This window comes from Pituophis catenifer, unplaced genomic scaffold, assembly GCF_029215685.1.
Source record: "Pituophis catenifer annectens isolate HBS135680 unplaced genomic scaffold, rPitCat1.0.hap2 SCAF_10, whole genome shotgun sequence".
In the NCBI taxonomy this organism is placed as follows: domain Eukaryota; kingdom Metazoa; phylum Chordata; class Lepidosauria; order Squamata; family Colubridae; genus Pituophis; species Pituophis catenifer.
Window position 1 is genome coordinate 14416751 of NW_027256890.1, and position 25515 is coordinate 14442265.

Consider the following 25515-nt stretch of genomic DNA (forward strand, 5'->3'; position numbering starts at 1 on the left):
CCCATGGAGTGAATCAAATCTTTTAGTTCTGCAGCTGTTCTAATGTGAAACCAAGATTGAATGATGGCTCCTATTAACTGGGTTTTATTGCTGGATCACTTCTGACTAACAAGATTCTTTAGTCGGCTCCATAGATTTTCAATTGGGTGAAAGTCTGGGCTATTCCCAGGCCATTCCAGCAGAGGAATAGGATTATCTTGAAACTCAAAACAAAAGTTGGTATATAAATTGAAACAAATAAATAAATAAATTAGCCATCAAACCTCAAAAATACACTTTTCCCAAAAGGTTCCCACAATTTTGGCCACTACTGTATACTCTGGGATCTATCAGGAAGGAGCTGTCTTCACCCGCTTTCTCTCCCACAAACTACGCTGAATCGCCTCTTACTTTCAGCCCCTCCCACCTGGGAAACCAGGCCACGTTCCACCACACTGGCTGATTCGTGCTTACTTTGTCTGAGCATGACACAAGGCGTTGATGACTACAGACTTGCCACCTCCGGTTGGCCCTACCACCATTGTGGTGTGTCGTGTTAGCATCGTTTCGTACATTTGGACCACTTTATCCACCTGAGGGAGGGGAAAAAAAAATACCCCCGTGGCAGCCATCTTGACTGGAATTATATCCTCTCAGTTTTAATTGATTCAGTTTTAATCTGGGTTGTTTTAAATTATTTGGGCCAAAATTATTTAATTGTTTTTAAATTGTTTTTTAAATTTTGTATACGATGTTTTATTTTGGCTGTGCACTGCCCTGAGTCCTGTGGGAGAAGGGCGGTATAGAAATAAAAATAAATAAATAAATAAATAAATAAAATATACCCTTCTTCATGGAATTGACATTCTTTGATCATTTAAAATCAGGGGTCTTCAACCTTGCAATTTTGTAAGACTTTGCCAATGGCACAGCAGCAGATAGGACGGCGCTCCGGAGGGTCAACGTCATTGCCCAGAGGATCACGGGTTGCCCCCTCCCCTCCTTGGAAGAGCTTTATAGCTCCCGCTGCCTTAAGGAAGTTCAAAACATTCTTAAAGATCCATCTCATCCTGGATCTCACCTTTTTTTTTTTTTTTGAACTATTACCATCTGGCAGCCGGTACAGGACAAGAAAAACAAGGACAAATAAGCTGAAAAACAGCTTCTATCCCAGAGCAGTTACTATATATTGAATTCTACTGTATAGTGCAATATTAATGCAATATCAGGGGTTTTCAATTCAATTGTATAGAATGTGAATTTGTGTAAAACACATTTGTGTTTTATTTTTATAGTTCTAATGTACACTGAAGATGGCATTTAATTTCGTTGTACGATGTGCAGTGACAATAAACTAAACTAAACTAAAAACTAAACTAAACTAAACTAAAAAAAAAACTAAACTAAAAACTTGTGGACTTCAACTCCCAGAATTCCTCAGCCTGAGGTATTCTGGGAGTTGAAGTCCACAGGTCTTACAGTTGCCAAGGTTGGAAAACCCGAATGTAAAATGACCACCGTCCCAGTTTCAGACAACTGCATTATGCCTTGATGAGGCTTTTCAGACAAGCTTCATGAAGGCCAAGGGTTATCTGTCTATATTTTGACCGTCACTTTGATCTTAGCGACTTTCATTTAATACCTGAACAGGTAGAACCATGTAACCTTCTTCAGCCAGCACGTATTCCACTGCATCGTTGAATTTGGGATAGCGGACTCGAGGACAATCCAATCCGGGAAAGAGGTCAGAGATCAAACCAAGGAAAAGAGGAACGTCTTCAAAGACAAATTTGGGGAGGTTCATGTCTCGGAGGGCTCTCATGAGGACCACGTCCTAGAAGGGGGTTTGAACCCCAAAGAAAGATTGAAAATGTTGGTGAGCGGAGTTGACTTCCTGGAATAGACTTTCCCTGTTAAAGGGAACCCTCCCAAAAGATGAGGCAGACTCCCACAGCATTTCCAATTAGATTTCATCTAAAGGTAACCAAAGGGGTTAAAACTTAATAAAATCATCATGCTCTTGAAAGGTCATTTAATCCCTTGCATTGGGGTGGAGTCGGGGCAATTGAATGGAGCGGAGTTTTTACTGGCCGGATGCTCTTCCTGTCGCCAGTACTGAGTTTTGTTCAGCAGATATATTCTCATTGTGCCCGGAGAGAGAAATATCTACCTCTACCTAGGATCAAACTCACAGCCTCCCGATTGTGAAGCGAAAGCTCTGCCTCTAAGTCGCTGTACCACTCATGGATGACCTACTTTATGACTGTCACAATTTACAACTACTTGAGCCGCGGTGGCGCAGTGGTTAGAGTGCAGTACTGCAGGCTACTTCTGCTGATCGCTGGCTGCCAGCAGTTTGGCAGATCTAATCTCACCAGGTTCAAGGTTGACTCAGCCTTCCGTCCTCCCGAGGTCGGTAAAATGAGGACCCAGATTGTTGGGGGCAAGAGGCTGACTCTGTAAACCCTCCTTAGAGAGGGCTGTGAAGCACTATGAAGCAGTATATAAGTGCTATTGCTAATTATACCAATGAATTTGAAGAATTAAGGAATTCTAGCCAAGGACTCCTCTTAAATCAGTGTTAAAATTTAGGGATTTAGAGGGCCACATCGATACACAGCTACCCTATTAAATGAGGATGGTATTGTACATCCTGGTGTACTTAAACTCAGATCATTTTTCCATTTTTATTTACACGCTTTTGGACTTTGTGAATAAGGAGGGTGATGTCGTTGGAAATCAGCTTTGTTGGAATAAGGAAAGCACTCGACATATCATGAAGATTAGGTTAAAGTGGTGTTCTGGTCCCGTTTAAAAGCCATTGGCCATGGTGGTTGGGAATCTAATTTCCGGGTGATTTTTATGGTCAGTCTTTCTCTCGATATGTTCAGGCAGGGAAGAAATGCTGGTCTGGGGAAGCTGTTCTGCTGTTCCCTGAATCCAAAGCTGTGCATGTGATGCAAAGGACTTAAAAGCTCTCATTGTTGATTTTTCAAGGTGTCACAAATATCTTGCTTTGTTCCTACCTATTGAAGACCGGAAATAAGTTTACCTCTGGGAGATCTGAAGAACCTCTTTTCAGTTCACCGGCCATGACCAGGACAGACTTCAGAGCCCGAAGCCCAAAATCGTAGTGATGCTGTTTAGAAAGCTGTTCTCTGGCCAACTTGTACAGCACCGTCATCTTCTTGGCTAGCACCTATTGGACATTTATCTTAATTTAATATTTTATTTCCTGTATTGTATTGCCCATCTCTCTCTCTCTCCCTCCCTCTCTCTCTCTCTCTCTCACACACACGCACACGCACACACTTGCTGACATTTTATTTAAACTAAATTTTTATATCAGCATGACCTCTGTACATGCTATACACTAAATAAATACCGTTTCTCCGAAAATAAGACCCAACCGGAAAATAAGCCCTAGCATGATTTTTCAGGATGCCCGTAATATAAGCCCTACCCCTCAAAATAAGCCCCAGTTAAGATCGTCAACCAGACGGAGGCGTTTAGTACTGTATTTCCCCCAAAATAAGACCTAACCGGAAAATAATGCGTCTTTTGGAGCAAAAATTAATATAAGACCCGGTCTTATTTTGGGGGGAAACACAGTAAACAAATCCATTGGACAAAATCAACAGAAAATGCCCTTGTACAGGTAGTCCTCAACATACAACAGCCCATTTAGTGACTATTTAAAGTGGCAACAGCACTGGAAAAAAGTGACTTACAACCGTCTTTCACTCTTATGACCGTTGTAGCATCCCCATGGTCACATGATTTACATTAGAATGCTTTGACAACTGACTCACATTTATGACCGTTGCATTGTCCCAGGGTCACGTGATTCACTTTTGTGACCATCTGACAAGTAAAGTGATTGGGGGAGGGGAAAGCCGGATTCACTTAACAACCATGTGACTAACTTAACAACTGGAGTGATTCACAACTGTGGCAAGAAAGGTCAATGAAACGAGGCAGCTTCACTTAACAAACGTCCCGCTTAGCGACAGGAATTTCAGGGGCTCAATGGTGGTGGTACGTCCAGGGCTACCTGTACACTTGGTTCAGGTCATCCAAGCAGCCATCCGTTTGCGTGACCCACCTTCGCCAGGAGGAATCCCTCGGAGAACAGCATGATCTCACAAATCTGCTGCAGATCGGGGACGATGACTACCACCGGCCTGAAAAGGGCCTTGACGGATTCAGGGAGCTCCGTTCGTCCCGCGTAGCCGGGGTTCATGGTGATGAAAATGCCCATCCGAGGGTCCAGCATGATTTCTTGCCCTTCAAACTGAAATGTGAAACTTTTAACCGAGGGTCCCAGAGACCCCCCCCCCCGTGTTAAGAGGCCAGAATTTCATGCAGGAGATTTATCTATCTATCTATCTATCTATCTATCTATCTATCTATCTATCTATCTATCTATCTTTCCCTCTTTACCTGAAATGTTTTCAGCTGGTTCATGAGAGCGTTTCGGATCGTCTGGATCTGGGAGGAGATGACCGATAGGACGGAAGCGTCGATCCGGTTGAATTCGTCGAAGCAGCCCCACGCTCCACACTGGGCGAGGCCTGAGAAGATTTTACCCACGGCCTACAGAAGAGGACCAGGGAGCTGAAGATGAGATGCCTCTGGAGACTGTTAGTCATCCGAGTCACGGTTGCTCCAAAGGTAACCTTTTTTCCAAAAAAGGCAACTGGGTTTTTCCTTGAAGACGTTTCGCTTCTCGTCCAAGAAGCTTCTTCAGTTTTACTGAATGGATTCTTCACTCAGAACTGGAGAAGCTTCTTGGACGAGAAGCAAAACGTCTTCAAGGAAAAGTTCCAGTTGCCTTTTTTTGGAAAAAAGCACCTTTGGGTTAAGAAGAGATGGTTTGCACGCTGGTTTTAGGTTGGCCAGCAGACTGAATTCTTACGGCCACAGCGTAGACAGAAGATGGAGAAGGGGAGAAGGGTGAATTCCTGACCTTGAAGTCCATGCCTTCTCCGCAGTTGGTGACCACACAAAGCAAGCCCAAAGCTTTGGCGAGATCCTTTGTTGTCTCCGTTTTCCCAGTTCCTGCTGGACCAGCCGGTGCTCCACCCAAATACATGGACAAGGCCTTTGAAGGGGAAAAGAAAAAGTTGAAAAACAGGACTAGGATGGTGGCCATTGATTCTGCCTCAGTGGGACTTTGATCCTGACCCAGGAAGCAATTACTGGTTCATCTCTAAAGCAACTTTCTTGTTGAGTTGTGGCTCCTGCCCTCTGGAACGGCATCCCTCGCAAAGGTTCTGATCACACCAACTTTCCAAGAAGCCTTAAAATCTGGCTTTTCTCCCAACTTCTGGGATGGTGGTAGATGGTAGATTGCATTCTTGTTTTTAACTGCAAGGTGTTTTTCCTCCCAACAAAGCAATGTTCTTTCTGGCTTCTAATTGTTTGGGGTAGAGGGCTGGTGTTTTTTTTTTATTATTTTAACCAAACTCAGTTTTGAGATGCCTTATAGATATAGTCAAGGCGATGGTTTTCCCAGTTGCAATGGATGGCTGTGAAAGTTGGACCATAAGGAAGGCTGAGAAGGCCAAAGAATGGAGGCCTTTGAACTCTGGCGCTGGAGAAGACTCCTGCGAGTCCCTTGGACTGCAAGGTGATCCAACCGGTCAGTCCTGGAGGAGGTCAACCCTGACTGCTCTTTAGAAGGCCAGATCCTGAAGAGGAAACTCAAATCCTTTGGCCACCTAATGAGAAGGAAGGACTCCCTGGAGAAGAGCCGAATGCTGGGAATGATGGAGGGCAAAAGAAGAAGGGGACGGCAGAGAATGAGGTGGCTGGATGGAGTCACTGAAGCAGTCGGCGTGAGCTTCAATGGACTCCAGAGGATGGTAGAAGACAGGAAGGCCTGGAGGAACGTGGTCCATGGGGTCGCGATGGGTCGGACACGACTTCGCAACTAACAACAACAAAATAGATCAGAATTGTAAAGAAGGATGAGAAGAAGAACTAAAAGTGGGATACTGATGGAAGACGTATTCTGCTCGTTTAGATTCTCCAAATTCAAGATCTGCTTTTTTTTTAAAAAAAAAAGGGGGTGGGAGGGGCATTCCGGAATCAGAAGCCAATGGAAAGCCTCCTTGTCGGTTTACCTGTGTGAGCGTCAGGTATATCCGGTCTGTGAGGGGAGTTATGACCAGACGCCCGTTTAAGCCCATGTATTCGTAGCCGTAAGAAAAGGTCCCGGTGCATTGCCGTACGTTGAGTTCGTCAGGCTCACGGTCCCAGTAAAATCGCAGCTGGCTTTCCCACTCAAATTCACGGGCTTCCATGATGCTGAAAAGAGAGAGGATTTGAACAATTTCCAAGACTTAGATGGAGAAAACTAACTAAATAAACATTGAGAAGAAGAAACAGAGGTCAGAGATGGTCCACATGTGTTATTTTTAACACTGTAAGTAGGATTACAGGTAGTCCTCGATTTATGACAATAATTGGAACCAGACTCTCAGTCACTAAGCATGACCGCATTGCCTTGGGACGGCGGTTCCTGCAGTCTCAGTTACTGTTGAATTAGGTGAGGCAAATTCCTGCTGGCTTCCCATAAGCAAAGTCAGTGGGGAAGCCAGCAGGAAGCACCAAGTCCCAGGCCTGCAACTAGTTAAGTGGCTCACCCCGGCGACTTGCAACATTTCCTACTGGCTTCCTCACTGACCTTCTGGAGGAGCAGCCAGGAAACATTGCAAACGGCAAATCCCATCATCGCTTGGCCACCAATCGTTAAGTGCAAACAGGTTACCAAGCACCCAGATCGCAACCACATGGACGCAGAAATTCTAGGTCAGGATGACGGAAGTCCAAGGACTGATTGTAACCATCATTTTTTTTTCAGCGCCATCATAACTTGGAACCATCGCGGACCAAATGGTGATGAGTTGAGGACTACATATATGAACATGCCATTTGTGCCCGGTGCCTTGTGGTTGATTCTGAACCTCGCTGGACTCTTCCTTCACTTTCAGGAGGGAGCGATTTACCTGTCTCGCACAAAGTTATCAACGATATCCCTCGCGTGGACGTCGATGATGAGAACAGTGTTGTATTTCTTCCTGTCGTTCTTGCTTAGCGGCTTGGTGATCCGGGTCACCAGCGAGTCGATCTGCTGGTGCATTTTCTTGGCGTAGACCTTCATGGCTTGTTTCTCCCCTTTCTTGACCTTCCGGAAGACGTCTTCGACCTCCCAGGTCCACCACACCTGATTGGCTGCCAGCACCATCATACCTTGATACATCAGCATCCAATCAACTCTGCGGAAAAGGCAGATTTGCAAGGGTGGGCAGAGATAAGATATTTTGCTTTGGTCTTAATGTTTGGAGCTGTAAAAATGCAGGGAAGTAATTAAATAATAGTAAAGGGAATGAGGTTTCTTCAAGAACTCAAATGCTTCTGGAACAACAGGCTTGAGCCAAGTCCTCTCTCTTACTTCAGGGTTAACTTGGCCAACTGAGGAATTCTGGGAATTGAAGTCCACAATTTAGACTAAAGCGTGAATTGAAGTCCACACTTTAGTCTTAAAGTGGCTACCTTTGGAGACTCCTGATCTAGTTTGATGCTACCCAACTTCTTCTTAGCTCGATGCCTTCTAGATATCCTGGGATGACAACAATACTGGTGGCCTTGGAGAAGCATCTTCTCCCTCACCTGCTTCGGTCTTCGCAATACCGAAAGATGGCTTCCTTGGTGACCAGCCTGTTGGTCCTTCGCATTTCGACCAGCACGGCTGTCATCCAGTTTTCAACTCTGCCTTCCGCCGGGATGGCTTTCCGGAACTCCATCACTTCGCCTTCTGCGGAAATCATGGCCGTGGCGATCTTCATCCCGCTGTCGTCCTCATGAAACTTCAGGGCGGCTATGTTGTCATACATCTGAAACAAGACCAGGAGGAAAGGCGATGGAACGGGTGAATGAAGCTACCGGCCGTGGCCCAAAGGGAGAAGAAGAATGTACCGTATTTTTCAGAGTATAAGATGCACTTTTCCCCCCCTAAGAGGGTAGGAAGAGGCAGATTTTTTTTTTCTTGTTTTCCTCCCCAAAACAGCTAGGTGCGTCTTATAGTCCGGAGCGTCTTATACTCTGAAAAATACAGTCATTCTTCTGGGGATTTCCCCATCATCCCCTACCTTGATCATGTGCTCTTGAACGCATAAAGGGTCGCTGCTTCCGAGGATGCTGAGCAGCTCATCATCTGAGATGAAGAAGAAACGCGGGAAAGCGTTCCTCTTGGAATCCAGATAATCGTTCAAACTCTTCTGGCATTTTTCCAGCCCATCGCTTATGTTCTGGAGGTCGCTAAGACGATTGTGAGCTTCGCAGCACCTCTTGATCACCGGATCTTTGACCGTTTCTCCCATGATCTGCAGAGATCGGGAGGAGGGGGAGGAAAAGGCTGAAAAACCATCATGAACGATAAGAATATATGCCTCTTCCCTTAAAGTTGTCCAAAGCAGAACAAAAAACAGATCAATGTTATGCTATAAAAAGAGAAAAAGCATTTAGGAACACAAGACTTTACAGAAACTTTCCATGAAACACAAGTCAAAAGACTATATTTGTCAGGGTAATGATGATTTAAAGCTGACCAGCCCCTTTAAGACTGAGGATGAGTCAGCAGGGTTATTGCCCTTTAAGAAGCTGTCTATATAAAGGAGGCCATTAGAGGGCGTATCTCTCTCCTCGTGTATCTGCACTGTAGTTCTCCGTGTAGAGTTGAAGACTGATTGCTTGCCTGGTATGTGCCTACCATTTGTATGTCTGTTATAGAAGTCTTGTATGTAAACCGCTGTTTGTAAGACAAACCTTTGTGTACTGTATTTTGCTCCTGGGTTGTCTCAAAATAGTAGTCACGCTGTAAACACTCTTGACAGTATTTATATTATATAAATAAACTCTCAAACGTAACCCACACACCCGGAGCCCAAGGATAAGGTATTAAGAACCTAATTGTAGAGTTTATCTCCACCTTGGCCCATAGGCCGAGGGGAACAGCCCAGAATTGTTGGATACAAGATGGGCAGCAAATAAATTTCAGAGAAAGAGAGAGAGAGGTTTTCGATGAAACATGTGAAAGGCTCACATGTTTGGGACCATTTGAGTTTCAGACATGTGTTTGATGGTTTCCTTTGGGTTCTGGAGCAATGGTGTGTTAGCACATTCTTGGATCTACAAGGTATTTCTTGAGGGCCTTTTTGGGGATCATCTCAATCTTCTCAAGTCTACCCAGAGGGTCCTACTACTCTTGCCTGGAGACATTTAGATCTTTCTAGACTTCAATCAATATCTTGACTTGGGCCCTACATTACTGAGGAAGCCCGTTTCAATCCTTAAAAAGTCATCCAGAAGGACTTTCTCATTTGTGAGAGCCAGCCCACATTGTTCCCTCTAACTGGGTATCCCCATCAATACACGGTTTAGTTACTTGCCCTTTTGAAGATCCTATCTATGTTGTCAAATTTTTTGGCTTCCTCAGGCAGCTGGGATCTGATGTCTCCACCGATGAAGATGCTTTCCAGATACATCCATTTTCGCTGAACAATCATCCAGATCTAGACAGATGAAACGCAGCATTGGCCAAGGGAAGGGAGGCTAGCGAAGTGTAACCTGTCCACTAAGGGGGACAACCTGTCCACCTGGAGCAGCAGCCCTCCCTACCTCAATCACTTCGCCAATCAAAGAGAGGGTTTTTTCCCAGTTGTGGACGGTGCCCAAAAAAGGCGCCACAAATCTGCTTCCAGAAATACTTTGGAGGTTGACGGCGTTGTCGTCCAGGATCTGAATGATCTCATCGACGGCTCCCAAAATGAAGCCCCGTTCCTGAGTCCCTTTGAAGTACCGCTGGACGGTAAATTTCATGTTCTCCCAGGTTTCAATGATTTCCTTCACTCCCTAGGAGAAGAAACAAGGATGTTCACAAGAACTTGCCTCGGTTGCTACTGGAGAGGACCGAAACACAGAGAGGCGTGGGAGAAGACCCTCTGACCTTCTCGATGCTCAGCTCTTTGACCGCGGACCCCACAATCTCGTTGATCACATCAGAATATTTGTGCAGTTCCATGGCAAACATGTTCTCCAAGGTGAAGGTTTCGGTGGCCATGTCGAAACTGGTGCCTGTCCTGTTCATCAGCTCCTTCCAGTGTCTGAAAGAAGAGGAGAAGTCAACACAGGTCATGGGTGGACTGAAATGACTAAAGTGATTTTGTGTTTTAGGGGTCTGGGGCAGGGGTGAAATCTACTTACCTTCCCTACTGGTTCAGAAGTGCGCGGTCTGCATGCTCACATATCACATGCGATTTTGGACCCTCTGCGCATGTACAAAGCCTTCTGTGCATGCACAGAGGGTAAAAAACAAGTTACTTCCTGGTTAAAACCAGGAAGTAATGACGTCCGGGTGGGTGGGTGGAGCCTCGTGCCACCTCTGCTACCGTTTCGCCCGAACCTGTGCGAACCGGTAGCATTTCACCACTGGTCTGGGATCTAAAGCATATGAAAAACGGTTGCAGGAATATTCTTCCAATATTTGAGGGGCTGCCACAAAGAAGAGAAGGTCAACTTATTTTTCAAAGCACCAGAAGGCAGGACAAGAAACAATGGATGGAAACTAGTGAAGGAGAGAAGCAACCTAGAACTAAGGAGAAACTTCCTGACAGGGAGGACAATCAACCAGTCGAACGAAGTCATGGGTTCTCCATCGCTGAAGGTTTTAAAGAAAAGATTGGACAACCATTTGTCCAGAATGATAGAGGGTCTTCTGCTTCTGCAAGGGATTGGACTAGAAGACCTTCAAGGTTGTTCTGTTAAAGTGTTTGGTTTTTAAGAGAGAAGATGGGAGGAGAAATTCACCCCGATTTTACGGATTTAACCCATAAAGCGGTACGTGACTTAAAAAGTCCAGGTTTAACGACACCTTCATTGTTATGAACAGCCCCATGGATGAGGAGAAGCCAAACCTTTCTCGCAGAGCTTCATTCTTCAAATCCAGCAGCAGAGGAATGGATTCCTTGAAAGCTTTCATCTTCATTTCCAGGTGATAGGACACCGGCATGTTACGGACTTGTCTTGGCAACTTGCGAAGGGTTTTAAGGTATCCCTCAATTCCTTCCTGTAACACCTGGACGTTAAGGTTCACCCAAAGAGTCTGGGACCATTCCTCTTTGGCAGCCTAGAACCCGGAAAAAGTCTTGTAAGAACGTCTTCAAACTGGCAACGAGATCAGAGAGGAGATCAAGAACACTGGACCTCCCAAATAAAGATTCATTGAGATCACATGCTGGAGAGCACCTATCTTCTCATTCATCTGAATGAACAGCGCAAGGATCATCTAGAACAGTAGGCCACAACGGTCAAGGGCCGGCAGGTTAACCCACAAAACTCGAAATTTGGTTGAGGACCTGAGGTCTGGGGTCCGTGACTCTCAATAAAAATTTGACCAATTTTCGAAAACCATCTACCTGTTGCAGTTTATAGATTTCGTAGATCTGCCTGAGGCCTTTCATTTCTTTTTGGATTTTGATCAAGTCGGGATACATTGTGATGGGCAGGTCGAAGAGCTTTTCAGCGTTGGCCAATTCCTGACGATTCCTCTCGTGTTTCTCCAGTTCTCTTTCAAAAACCACCATCAGCTCTAACCCTGCAAGGGGACAAGTAAGTTCAGAACCGGGTAAAGGATGGAAAAGCTCAAGGAGAATTTGGAGGGGGGCGGGGTGGGCAAGAGAGGTCTTCTACAAGATCCACGACTGGCCTGAACGGATCAAGAAGTCACAACGTCTCGGCGAGAATATCACCAAAGAGATCTAAAATCTAAACATTTCTCTGAATCCCCTACCACGTTCAAGAATTTTCCACCCCAAACCTTCCCTTGGGGAAAAAAAAACACCACAAAATAAAGACAGGCAATTTAGTTATGAGTCATTAATATAGAGGACATAAATAGAATGGAACTGGCGGAAACTTCTGACCCAACGAAGTATCTCTTCGACGTTCTTCGGTTGCTAAAAATGAAGATCTGTTCAAGAAGTAAAAGTGACCCTGTTTTTAAACAATCTTGGTTCTCATATCTCCTACATGCCTACAACATCTTCTGCAGCTACCATGCCACCAGATTCCATAGGACTTGAAGAAAACATGAGAGAACTATGGAAAATTGGACAAATGACACCTGTGATAGGAAGGAGCATCAGGTCAAGGAGGGAGATGATGGTTGCGTTTTCTCCCAAATGAGAATCTTAAGACCCAAAACCTCTGCTCTACCTCAGTGTTTTCTGCCCAGCTTTCCAGCTGTCTGGGGTCAAGAAGCAGCTTACCTCTGTCAAGATTTTCACCCACAGAACCTGGGCCCTCGCTAACAAACCGTTGGTAGAAGTCGTCGATCTCCTTGCTGTAATTTCCAATCTGCTCCCTTGTGATCTGGGGGGGGGGGGATAATCCCCAGTTAGAAGGCCATTCCGGCTTCTGAACGCTCTTCCCCTTCGTCTCGGAATGCGACAACCACCCCAATACCTCCGTAAAAGTCTTTTTGATGCTGCCCAGGCTGTGATCAACTCCGGCCGCCTCAGCGTAAAGGGTTTCCCACATTAGCTTTATCTTATCCACCAGGTTCTTTTCTTCTTCTGATATCTGGAGAGGAGGAACGAGAAGGTTTCTTCAGAGGGCTCAGAGATTTGAGTTGTTTAGGGAGAATGTGTGGGATTACATGGCTAAAGACTCTCTGGAGAGCTTCCCTTAAAAGCTTCCCTAAACAGTTCTTACAGGTCACCCAACCCCACCAATTTTTCCCTCCATCCATGCTGGACCTTAGTCTGGTAGGTATCTTGGCAATCTTTGACACCATAAAATGAAACTTACAACAATGTTGTACATGGCCAAGGTCCGATATCTCTCTTGGATATCCAAATACTTGAGTTCCACTTCTAGAGATATCTGTTTGATCTCTGCTATGGTGCCCAGGACAAATTTGAGATCTTCCAAGGTACTGGGGGTCGTCTTCAGATTGTGCGACAATCTCTAGAAAGCATATTCATTCACTCATTAATTCAGTCAAACGTTGCAAAGAACCATTTGGCTAAAACCACTGTCCGGACTCCCATTAGCATGTTTTTAGCTCAGTGATGGTTAGTGAGGAATTAAAGAATTTAAAGAATTAAAGACCAAGTTCTTGGTCTTCAAGAACTTGGAGTGAAAGACATTATTTATAGGATGATGTCCTACGTGCCTTGAAAATCGCCTGGAACACGAATTCGTGCCTAGAGCAGGGGTGTCCAACTTTAGCAATTTAAATGCTTCTGGACTTCAACTCCCAGAATTCCCCAACCATTCTGGGAATTGAAATCCACAGGGGTCAGATTCACCAAGGTTGGACACCCCAGGCCTAGATCTTGGACTCAAAAAGAAAGATACCCATATTTTTCGGAGTATAAGACGCTCCAGAGTATAAGACACACCTTAGTTTTTGGGGAGGAAAATAAGAAGAAAAAGAAATTCTGCCTCTGCCTACCAGCATCCATCGGTATTCGTCTGGCTAGCGTCCTGTCAGTGTGTGAGAGAGTTGAGGGCTGTTTGGAAACTGAAACAGTATTTGCTATGTGAGCAACACGGAAGGAGACAGCAAGGAGCCTGGGCGTGGCTTAGCTCTGAGTCTGTGCTGAGCTCTGAACTAGTCTGCTGCTCAAAACTGAAACTGAAACTCCTCTCCTCTGCTTGTGTTTTGCTTGTATTTACTACCACGTTGGAAAACCAGCTTTTGGTATTGTGTATTTACTTCATATGTTATATTGTATATAAAGAGAAGTTATTGAATCCTGCTGAATCAGTTATGTGTGTGTGCTTTCTGGATGTGATTCTTGCTGCAAACTCTGAGTCCTTGCAGCAAATAGCAAACAGCTAGATCAGCTTCAGCACATTACTGCATTCAGCACAAGCAGCTGATTGGCGGGTGGATTGGCCTCCTGGAATACCCCCAATCAGCTGTTCCAGGCTGCAGGGATTACCACATACCACCACCGCCTCCCTGCCTCGCGTTTTTGGCTACATTCCGTGTAAAAGATGCACCCAAATTTTCACCCTCCTTTTAGGGGAGGGAAAAGTGTGTCTTATACTCAGAAAAATATGTACATTTGATCTTTTTCTCCAACCATTCCTCTGTCCTCTCCAGGGAGTTCTGGGAATTGAATTCTGGGAATTGAAGTCCACAGGATTTAAAATCACCAAGGTTGGACACCCTTGGCCCAGATCTTGGACTCAAAAGAAAGATACATTTGATCTTTTTCCTCCCTCCGTTCCTCTGTCCTCTCCAGGTATGGTAGGATCAAGGTGAAGCATCCCCATCTGGAGAAACCTACCTCAATGTTTTCTTGGAGACTGTACAGCACCTCTTTGGCTGACTCGTTGAGTAGCTTTCCAAGGGAAGTGATCCAACCTCTGGCGTTCTCCTGGACCGTGAAGGCCAGCGGGGCCAGCACCAGGCGGATGCATTGCTCATCTTTGACCATGGGCTGCTGCATGACTTCCTGGGCCACCTTCATGTAGAACTGCAGCTTCTCGTCAAAAACCACGCAAGGCGGCTTCTTGGCCGCAAACTTCTCCATGACGATGGCCTTGTCCAGTTTCCACAGGGGGCGATACCGCTTCCAACGGTTCAGGTATTTGGTGAGGGAAGCCAGGAGCTTGTGCATGTTTTGCGTGATCAGGATGGCTTGTTCAATGACGGTTGGGTTCTGGGAGATGTCGCTGAAGAAGCTAAAGATGACCGGTTCGTCGTCCCCCGTTTGCTGGGGTGGGCACTCAATGCAACTGCCGTGCAACCAGCGAATAAAAAGCTGTGCGGAGACAAAGGAAGATTCTCGGGCTAAGCTGAGCTCAGCTCTGCAGGAAGGGGAAGAGGTTCAGTTCTCGCGTAACCGATAGTTAGCCAATCTGGCCAGTTGGGAAAAAAAACAAGGGACAGGGGGAAATTGAAAGTCCAGCTGAACAGAGGAGGCCAAGTCGGTCTATAAATTGAACCTAGTCTTGAAAGAGCATTTCAGGCTTCAACTGGCAGACAGGACTGCAAGCCGACAAGAATCCAAGACCTCTGCGTAAGGATTCACTGAAGAAAAAGTTAGATGGCCTTAAGGAATGAATTCTAATAACGCTCAGCTCCCTCTTTTCAGCAGGAGGCTCAGTTTCCATGGCTTCCTTGGTTTTGCAATCGTTAAATTTGCTATCCTTTGAATTTCTCTCTATGCCAGAACCGGCCTCTAACGGGGGAGGCGGCTGCAGGCCTAGTAGGGTCGGATGCCCACCGAGGGGGGGGGGAGGGGGTTTCACCTTGGTGGTTTCCACGCAGTCCCGAATGCAATGCACGCTCATCTTCTCAATTTCCCCCATGTTCGGCTGGAGGATGATCTCGGGGGCGGACAAAATGGTCTCCGCTTGGAAGAGCGGGATGTCCCCTACCACGGCGGCGTTGAAGGATTGCAAGTTCCTTCAAAGACAGGGAAACAGTCATGAGGGAACAAACCACCAGAGACTGAAGACAAACGAGAGGGATGGATAGACTTACTTTACCTACCCCCAGCCTATCAAGTACTTAGAAGGCAAGGGCTGGGCAGCACAAGCAGGGCTGGGCAGCACAAGCAGGGCTGGGCTACAAAAATTTTAGTAAGGGGTTCTCTGCCTTGTTGCTGGGTGGGCGTGGCCATTGGGGAGTGTGGCCAAGTCAGTCTCCTGCACCACATGGGGGGGAGGGCGCTTCTGCCCTCCCCGGGCTCCGGAGGCTTTCTTCGAGCCTCTGGGAGAGCAAAAATGGCCTCCCCAGGCACCGGAGGCCCTCTGGAGGCTGGAAACAAGTCCATTTCCGGCCTTCCCGAACTTCCAGTAGGCCCGTTTTTTGCCCTCCCCGAGCCTCCGTGTGCGCCCTGCACTTACCTGTATCCAAAACGGGCCGCATGGGGACTCCTGGGAGGGGAGGGATGGGCGGGGCCAGCCAGGCGTGGGATTTGGGGGTTCTCCGAACTACACAGAATCTTAGCTAAAGGTTCGCCCGAACCTCTGTGAACCCCCAGCACAAGCAAAGGAAAGCCAACAACTTCAAAGCCAGCCATCAACACACCCCAATCAACATCTAAAAAGCCACATACAAGAGGCACCATATATATACCACACACACAACTGCACACACTCTGCTAGAGAGAAGTTCCATGAAGATGGGCTCCAGCACGAGTCCGAAAGCTCGGAAGACAAAGTTCCGGTGACCCACCCAAGATTGGATCCTGCAGACTTACTTCAGAACCAAGTTGGTCAGGCTATGATAGATCTTTTTTTCCCAGAAGGCGTAATACGGCACGAGCCGCGTGGCTTTTCCCGTGTTGGTGTTCACCACCAGGCCTTCCATTTTGGTCAGCAGGGGCCCCACTGAGGTGTACTTGCGAACCAAGTGCTCCATGTCCCTGGCTCGTTCGCGCTTGATAAACTCGAAGTAATCCTTCACACCTGTCCAGGTGAGGAGCCCAAAAAAAAAAAAAAAGAAAGTCGAGGGATGAACGGCTAACGAGGGCGTTGAAGAATAATTCACGAGAAGCGGCTCCGTTGGTGACAGGTATCTTGCTTGAATTCAGACAAAAGTCTGCAAAACACCCTTTGGAAAAAGCTTCCCCAAACTCCACAGTTCATGCTTCAGGTGTTCTCGAGGAATATTTCATATTTATTTCCCCAAGGGGATTGACGGCCTGGTTTTGAAGTTTCTTACCACTACCTGAGCTGCAGTGGTTAGAGTGCAGGACTGCAGGCTACTCCTGCTGACTGTCGGCTGCCTGCAATTTGGCAGTTCAAATCTCACCAGGCTCAAGGTTGACTCAGCCTTCCGTCCTTCCGAGGTAAGTAAAATGAGGACCCAAATTATTGGGGGCAAGAGGCTGACTCTGCAAACCGCTTAGAAAGAGCTATAAAGCACTGTGAAGCGGTATATAAATCTAAGTACTCTTGCTCTTGCTACCTGTTCGTTCGTCTCCATGGTTCAACTCAATGTTTTTTAACTTTTGTATTTATGTGTTTTATTCTGTGCCTGTTCACCGCCCTGAGTCCTTCGGGAGTAGGGCGGTATACAAATCTAATAAATGAAATGAAATGAAATGAATGAAACTGGAGGCCACACATTTCATAAGGGTACCATTTTGTAAAACGGCTCGTATTTACTCTGTTCAGTTTTCCCCATCAACTGAGCAACCTGCCGCGGTGGTTGCGATCACCTCTGACCTCACAGGAAATATTGCTCCATCTGGCTCAGAAATGAGTGAAACGAACAAAGATTTGGCCACGTACCTGGGAGATGACCATCTCCTTTTGAAGGAGGGTTTTTGAACAGGTTGGCCGATTCGATCAGTAAAAGTTTATTATTGATGTCTTCGGCATTCTTGTGGATCTGATGCACGAGGGATTCGAACTTCCCGATGCCCTGGGTGCACCGTATAATATAGTCACCAATCCCTGGGAAATAAAGTGATTTGATCAGGTTCAATACCCTACACAGATGTGTGCGGGCTGGCGTGTACCTGCGTGAGTGCGACAACCTAGCAATAATAGGATAAGGGAGTGAGTAGGGATCTGCTCAAGCAGACTAGTGTTTTAGACTTACTGTTCTGACCTAGGCTTCCCCAGCAGCACGAAGCCGAGTCCTTGTCCCGAGAAACCCCTTTTATTTAATTGACAGTGAATTCCTCTCCAGCAAAGTCTTACCTCTCCCACAGCCTTTCAAGATAGTTCACAATTACCAACCTTTATCAGGCTTGGAGAGCATCCAGGCCGATATCTTTCAGACGCCTGCAATACTCGGCAAGAATGCAGGAATTAACTAATTGTCTCCTGCAAACTCCACTCTCCTTTCGCTCCTCTTTTATTCCCTCTGGGAGGGGCCATTCACCATCCACCTGTGGCTTTACTCCTGAGTCGACCCTTGTTCTTTAGCTGTTCCCTTCTCCTGGCAACTCTGTGCATGCGCACCCTGGGAACAGGCTGCAGCTGTTCATCTGTCCCACTGATGTCCGACTCCGAAGGCAGCTGATAAGTGGCATCCGGCCCTGGCCCCCTCTCTGCCTCCGACGCAGAGCCCTCATCAGAGCCTTCCCCAGACTCCAGGACTGGCCCATGTCCCTCCCCAACCTCCTCACTGTCCGAATCTGCTGCCAGCTCCGCTAGCCACAACAGACTTTAAGAGAGCTGACTTGAACAAGCTAAGAAAAGAGACTAAGAAGGATTCCACAGATGGATATGGAAAAGGAAAGGAAAAATAATTCAAGACTCTTGGAAAGCTCTAAAAACTGAAACAAGAAAAGGACCAAGTAAAAACAATACGACAGGGAACAAAACGATACCGATACTGACTCAGTCTTCCAATGTTCCGAGGACGCAGATTGTTGGGGGCAATGGGCTGACTCTATAAACTGCTTAGAGAGGGCTGGAAAGCACTGAGAAGCAGCCTATAAGCCCAAGTGCTACTGCTACATGACACCAGCGTGGTTGAACAAGGAGGAAGAGATTTCCTGCTAGAAAGTTCGCGGGATATTCGCGTGAGTGGAAACATGGACGCTCACTCACAAGAGTAACCGAGAATTCTGCCAAATTCAAGAGCAGGCGGTCAAATTTTTGGTATATTTGAACGGAAGATCCTCCCCTTCCCTGGGCTTATTTAGTGAAGTAGTAGATTACCTAAAGAGTTCCAGTTGAGCCTCTTGTAACCGGATCGGAAAACCCGAAAAAGGTCTTGTATGTGCTCATCCAGAAGTTGGATCTCAGCCTCGTTCAAGGTTGCTACCAATTTGTGGTAGTGGTCCAGCATCTGCTTGATGCTATCCGTGTATCTGAGACACCAAGGGAACATCGAAGAATTTAGACTTCCAAATTGGGCGATTCCCGAGATGCTTTTTTTTAGCTACGAGAAAACTTCTAGAATACCACAGGTAGTCCTCAATTTACGACCACAAGGGGGCCCGAAAATTTCCTCTGCTAAGCGAGACATTGCGATTTGAATTTTGGCCCATTTTGCAACCTTTCTTGCCGCAGTTGTTAAGTGAACCTTAAGCTGCAGTTGTTAATGTCAGTTAACACGATTGTAAGGTAATGGTATATCGAGCTTCCCCCTTGAATTTGCTTGTCAGGAGGTCGCAAAACGGGACACTGCAACCGTCATAAGTACTTGTCACTTGCCAAGCGTCTGAATTTTGATCACATGACCATGGGGATACCGCAACAGTCATTAAGCGTGAAAAATGGTCATAAGTCACTTTTTTTCAGTGTGCCATTGTAACTTCAAATGGTCATTAAATGAGTGGTTATAAGTTGAGGACCATCGGTGGCCCTTTTTGCTGGCCCCCAGAGCTTGTGCTAAGTGACAGGATCATGATTTTCCAATCATTTTCCTAAACGAAGAGGTACATTGACGCTCAGAGAAGCTTAACAGGTCTAGAATAGAATAGAATAGAATAGAATAGAATTCTTTATTGGCCAAGTGTGATTGGACACACGAGGAATTTGTCTAGTTGTGTGTTTCGACATCTGCACCCCAGGGAATAGAATAGAATAACAGAGTTGGAAGGGACCTTGGAGATCTTCTAGTCCAACCCCCTGCTTAGGCAGGATACCCTACACCACTTCAGACAAATGATTGTCCAACCTCTTCTTAAAAACTTCCAGTGTTGGAGCATTCACAACTTCTTGAGGCAAGGAGTTCCACTGATTAATCCTTCTCACTGTCAGGAAATTTCTCCTTAGTTCTAAGTTGCTTCTCTCCTTGATGAGTTTCCACCCATTGCTTCTTGTCCTGCCCTCAGGTGCTTTGGAGAGTAGCTTGACTCCCTCTTCTTTGTGGCAGGCCCTGAGATACTGGAAGACTGCTATCTGGTCTTCCCTAGTCCTTCTCTTCATCAAACTAGACATACCCAGTTCCTGCAACCATTCTTCATATCTTTTAGCCTCCAGTCCCCTAATCCTCTTTGTTGACTAAATAGTTTTAAGAGAATAGCAGACCTGCCGTGTAATGAGACCAAGTCTCTCCCTCCTCCAGCCCCCCCTCCCCACCCCGAGCCCTCCATCCTTACCGCAGAAATTTGTCTTCCTGCAAAGCCACATTCCTCGCGATTTCAGGCACGGGGAACCCCAGGTGCTCCATGTACTTAGTTTCGTTGATGATCTCGCGAAGGACGGGTGAAAAGTTGACCACGAAACGTGTCGCCTTCTCGCTGGTGCTTTCCGCCTCGTCCGAACGGACACTCTGCGAGGGAGAAGATCGACCATCGCCAGGGTTAAGACCGGGCAGTTAAAAATGGACACCCAGGAGAAAAGATGGAATCCGTGCGAGGAATGGATGAAAAGTCTCCTTTCAATCAGAAGAAAGTTGGAGGAGCCTGTAGTACAGTGGACTAAAGCACTGTTATTAACATCAATTGCCTGCAATTACTGCAAGTTCAAATCTCACCAGGCTCAAGGTTGACTCAGCCTTCCATCCTTTCTAAGGTAGGTTAAATGAGGACCCGGATTGTGGGGGCAATAAGCTGACTTTGTATAAAATATACAAAAGTATGAAGTCTATTGCTTAACGCATTGTAAGCCGCCCTGAGTCTCCGGAGAAGGGCGGCATATAAATCAAATTAAACAAAAAAAAAAGAAAAAGTTGGAAGGGACCTTGGAGGACTTCGCCCTGCTCAAGCAGGATTCGAACCGCTGAACTGCCGACCTTTCTGATCGACAAGCTCAGCATCTTAGCCGCTGAGCCACCTAGCCAGGCAAATGCACTGCTGTCAAAACGTGTAATATTAAATATACATTCCCTTTATCGTATTTTTCTATTCATAAAAATAGTTCCGTCTTATAATCTATACGCTGCCTTAACATATTTTTCTAACCGCGTGCGTACTTTCGTCCAAAGGCAAAAAATTTTTGGGTCTAAGTGATATGGAAGTAAGGGATTTCTCTCTCTTCCTGTGGACACAAAGAGAGTTGGTGTCCAGGAAGAATTCTACTGACCGGTTCAGGAGCTTCTGGGCTTGTCTGAACGACCGCTCCAGTTAGATGAACTCTAGCAAGGAGGGTCTTCTTCAACAGAACCGGAAGTCTTTCTTCGGTGGTGTTTCTCCACTGATCATACTTCATATCTTCGTATTCTTTCATCCTCTTGGCCACCTCGAGGTATTTTTGCTTCACCTGAAACAAGACACGAATAAACCAGAGCACGGGTGTCAAACTCAATTTCTTTTTTTTTTCTTTTTTTTTAATTTGATTTTTCTTATAACAAATAGTAATACAATCAATACATTTTCGGTTCTGTGGTGCAAATACATACATATATATATATACATATATACATGCTTTTTTACTTGTCTTTTATTTGATATTGTTTCTTAAAGTTAAATTTGATTTTAAGACAATTAAGGATAATAGTGCTCCAGTCTCTAAAAATACATGTAATAGTGTTCATTTCTCTATGGTCTTTGTTGATTTTTTTTTTTTTTTTAATTTGATTTATATGCCGCCTTTCTCCGGAGACTCAGGGCGGCTTACAATGCGTTAAGCAATAGCCTTCATTCTTTTGTATATTTTATACAAAGTCAGCTTATTGCCCCCACAAACTGGGTCCTCATTTCACTACTTTAGAAAGGATGGAAGGCTGAGTCAACCTTGAGCCTTGGAGAGATTCGAACCAGCAGAAATTGCAGGCAGCTGTGTTAATAACAGGGTGCACTAAACCACTGTACTATCAAGGCTCTTAATTAATTAATACTTAATCTCTATACTCTATTTCCTTCTTTATTCCTTTTCTCCATCCATTCAAACTCGATTTCATTGAGGGCCGCATCAGGGTTGTGTTTGAGCTCGGAGGGGCCAGGGGGCGTGGCCAGGGTGGGTGTGGCCCAGGGGTGAAATGCTCCCGGTTCGGACTAGGATCACCCAGAAAAATGGTCCCTATTTTTCTACTTGCATTTTTTTTTAACGTGCTTTCGAACTGCTAGGTTGGCAGAAGCTGGGACAAGTCACGGGAGCTCACCCCATTACGCGGCGCCAGGGATTCGAACCACTGAACTGCCGACCTTTCTGATCGACAAGCTCAGTGTCTTAGTCACTGAGCCACCGTGTCCCTTTATAACTTGCAGGTAGTCCTCGATTTATAGCCATACAGTCATTTAGTGACCATTTGAAGTGGCAGTGCCACTGGTCCTCGCATTTACGACTGCAGCAACATCCCCATGGCCACAGGATCAAAATTGGGGGGGCACTTGGCAACTGCCCTATATTTACGACGGTTGCACTGTCCTGGCGTCACGTGATCACCCTTTGAGACCTCCCCAGCCAGCTTCTGACAAGCAAAGCCCATGGGGGAAGCCGCACAATTTTCTTAACAACGGCAGTGATTTGCTTACCATCCACGGGGGAGAAAAAAATCAGGCACCCTCACTTAGCAACGGCCTTGTTTAGCCGTGGAAATCCTAGTCCCCAAATTGGTGTCGTAAGTCGAGGACGTAAGCCGGGTAGCAACAGGATTCCGTCTCACCTCCTTCCCGCGTTCGCTCGCCAGCAGTTCTTCCACTTCCTGGAACCGAATGATGGTGTGCTTGATCCGGTAGAAGAGAGATCGCGCCCAGTAAATGGCTCCGGCCATCGGAGGGTGGTTCTTGCACAAAGGTGGGCTGGAGAGGTTGTTGACAAAAATGCCATTCATGATCTCGAGCTGTTGGGGAAGAGCAAATGGGAAAGAAGCTACGCCGTCAGCACGTATTGTTCGACTCTTGACGGCGCCGGGCCGACTCAGTGGCCACAACCCCGACGATAACTCGGGGAGAAAGGGGACTCCGTAGAGTTCGTTCACGTGTGGGAAGGGGGAGGAACCCCCGGAATCACCTCCTTGCAATACTGCGCCAGGATATCGTTGAATTTCATCATCATCTGTTTGTTGATGGCCTCCCGGGAACGGATGTGCTTGAAGTTCAACAGCATGTCGAAGGCTGCTTCTGCGGAGCGAAGGGTCTTGAAGGACTCGTCGATGAAATTCTTGGCTTCTTTCTCAATGTCCTGGAAGCCAAGGAAGGGCGATTTAACGGGAACAGAAATAACACAGATAAAGAGGGAAGAACCAGGAGGAGGAGGAGGAGGAGAGGAAGGAGGAGGAGGTGAAGGAGAAGAAGAAATAAGAATAAGAGGAGGAGGAAGGAGGAGAAGAAGAAGAAATAAGAATAAGAAGGAGAAGGAGAAGGAGAAGGAGAAGGAGGAGGAGGAGGAGGAGGAGAAATAAGAATAAGAGGAGGAGGAAGGATGAGGATGAGGATGAGGAGGATAAGAAGAAGAAGAACAACAACAACAAGAGAAGGAGGAGGAGGAGGAGAAATAAGAATAAGAGGAAGAGGAGAGGAAGGAGAAGAAGAAATAAGAAGAACAAGAAAAAGAAGAGAAGGAGAAGGAGGAGGAGGAGGAGGAGAGGAAGGAGAAATAAGAATAAGAGGAGGAGGAGAAAGGAGAAGGAGAGGAAGGAGAAGAAGAAATAAGAACAAGAACAAGAACAAGAGAAGGAGAAGAAGAAGAAGGAGGAGGAGAGGAAGGAGAAATAAGAATAAGAACAAGAACAAGAACAAGAACAGGAGGAGGAGGAGGAGGAGGAGGAGGAGGAGGAGGAGGAGGAGGAGGAGGAAGGGCAAAGCAATATTTTTGCTACTTACTACAACTTCCAGCTTGAACTCGTCCATCACCGCCTTCCACTGGTTTACACATTTGAGGTTGAACGGGTCAAAGGTCAGAACTTCCATTGGGCTGACCAGGCTGTCTACTCGGTACAAGACTTCGTCGATGCGCTTGGGGTCTCCCGTCACAGCTTTCAGTTCAGGCCCAAAGATGTTGTAAAATTCCTCCATGACCTGTGGGGTTAGATCAGGGGTGGGGGAACCTTGGGCCTCTGGCTCAGGAATTCTGGGAGCTAAAGTCCACAAGTCGTACGAGGGCCGTGGTTCCCCACCCCTGGGTTACACGGAAGCAGGAGTGGGTGGGTTTGAATTTCAGGGATCCTTTTGGGGAAATTTATTTGGCTTATGCAAAAAAAAAAAAAAAAAAATTGTCGACATCTTTGGGCGTGTTGTTACCTGCAACACGTTGTAGAGGTCCTGACAGATGAAAGCCATGTAATCCGTCTTTTCAAACAGCCGCTTCCGATCGAATTCCCACCGAGCGTCTCTTCCCGACGCTTCGATTTTGGCCCGGATGTCGAAATACGATTCCTTCCAGATTTCAAGAGTCCGCTTAGCTTCTACCATCTTGATTTTTGCCAGCTGCCTGTCTTCTCTGGAGTCCGTCAAAGAACAGAGGGGAAAGCGGGGTGGAGGGGGGGGGAAACGTATTTGGTGCAGAAAAAAGAAGAGGAGAATCTAATAGCCTGATTGGTTTTAATTTCACGGAGCTTAAAATGTTCCATCCTAAGATTAAAAACACTTAATGTCGGGGAGAGACATTAAGAGAAGCCAGATTGACTTAGTAACCCCGTGATTCACTTAAAGAACTGCAATGATTTACTTAACAACCATGGCTATAAAATGGGGGAATGACTCAACTAACGATTGTTTTGCTGAGCGGTTAAAACTCTGGTCCCAATTGTTGGCATAAATCAAGGACCGTTTGTACTTCATTCACACAAGAGTCTCATCCAAAGCCGAGAATGAGAAGGATCTGCCCCCTTACTTGAACAATGTCCGCAGATCCACGACTTTGCAGACCCTCGCCGAGATCTCCCAGGAGATCCGTTCCATGAGAGGGACCATCCGCTCGTCCTTGTTGTAATGCCGCGAAATAATCCAGACCATCCGCAAAGCGTTCATCAGAGAAGGGATGGTATCCAGCACCACGTTGAACCCGGTGCCGTGGGTTAAATTCTGGGAGGTGGGGGGCGGGGAGGAAAGCCCACATTACAATTCATATCGCACCCAGGGCAGCCCAAGGGAGAAAGGAAAAGGAGGGTATGAGGTCGGGGGGAGGGGGGGTCACCCAGAACCCCCCAAATGTTCACGGCTTGCCAAGCTTTTCAAATAACCCGCTTTACGGCAGGGATGGTAAACGTTTTTGGTGTCGAGTGCCCAAAGCAAGCTCAGGCATGTGAATGCATGCGCGCATAACCGAACCCCCAAAATGCAATGTGAGGGGGGGTCCCCGTGCATGCACCCTGCTCCTTTGCATGCACACGTGTCCCCCGCGCATGTGGGTGCATCTCCTATGCATGCGCCCCTGGCCCTGTTTTGGCTTCCAGGTTGGTGCAGGTGGCGCACCCCGTTTTGGGCCTGGAAAGCCGCCTGCACCAACCTGGAAGTCAAAATGGGGCACAGGGGCACCACGCGAGGGCCCCCCCACACCCCATTTTGGGCCTGGAAAGCTTCCTGCACCAACCTGCACCCACCCCCACCCCCCGTATGCATGCGTGGCAAAGACCCAAAGACCAGCTGGCTGGCGGGAGGCATGGGCACATGCGCGGTGGAGCTGGGCTTGGGCTACGGCTGGCGTGCCCGCAGAGAG

At 46.7% G+C, this 25515-nt stretch overlaps 1 protein-coding gene across 1 annotated transcript in view; it reads right to left on the minus strand.

Moving 5' to 3' along the window:
* The window catches only part of DNAH10 (dynein axonemal heavy chain 10), a 75362-nt gene that overhangs the window by 41555 nt on the left and 8292 nt on the right, over positions 1-25515 (minus strand). Inside the window, exons 11-40 of the mRNA XM_070951112.1 lie at positions 24691-24881; positions 24099-24297; positions 23682-23876; positions 22870-23040; positions 22523-22699; positions 21052-21177; positions 20076-20248; positions 18688-18839; positions 17305-17469; positions 16269-16476; positions 15313-15469; positions 14346-14822; positions 12853-13011; positions 12508-12624; positions 12312-12414; positions 11460-11638; positions 10959-11170; positions 9992-10148; positions 9664-9897; positions 9435-9557; positions 8136-8369; positions 7657-7880; positions 6993-7262; positions 6108-6291; positions 4949-5083; positions 4423-4575; positions 4085-4273; positions 3032-3178; positions 1622-1813; positions 454-572 (exon numbers count right to left, since the gene is read on the minus strand). Of these exons, the coding sequence (XP_070807213.1) occupies positions 454-572; positions 1622-1813; positions 3032-3178; positions 4085-4273; positions 4423-4575; positions 4949-5083; positions 6108-6291; positions 6993-7262; positions 7657-7880; positions 8136-8369; positions 9435-9557; positions 9664-9897; positions 9992-10148; positions 10959-11170; positions 11460-11638; positions 12312-12414; positions 12508-12624; positions 12853-13011; positions 14346-14822; positions 15313-15469; positions 16269-16476; positions 17305-17469; positions 18688-18839; positions 20076-20248; positions 21052-21177; positions 22523-22699; positions 22870-23040; positions 23682-23876; positions 24099-24297; positions 24691-24881 (5522 nt within the window). The remainder of the gene's footprint in view (positions 1-453; positions 573-1621; positions 1814-3031; positions 3179-4084; positions 4274-4422; positions 4576-4948; positions 5084-6107; positions 6292-6992; positions 7263-7656; positions 7881-8135; positions 8370-9434; positions 9558-9663; positions 9898-9991; positions 10149-10958; positions 11171-11459; positions 11639-12311; positions 12415-12507; positions 12625-12852; positions 13012-14345; positions 14823-15312; positions 15470-16268; positions 16477-17304; positions 17470-18687; positions 18840-20075; positions 20249-21051; positions 21178-22522; positions 22700-22869; positions 23041-23681; positions 23877-24098; positions 24298-24690; positions 24882-25515) is intronic.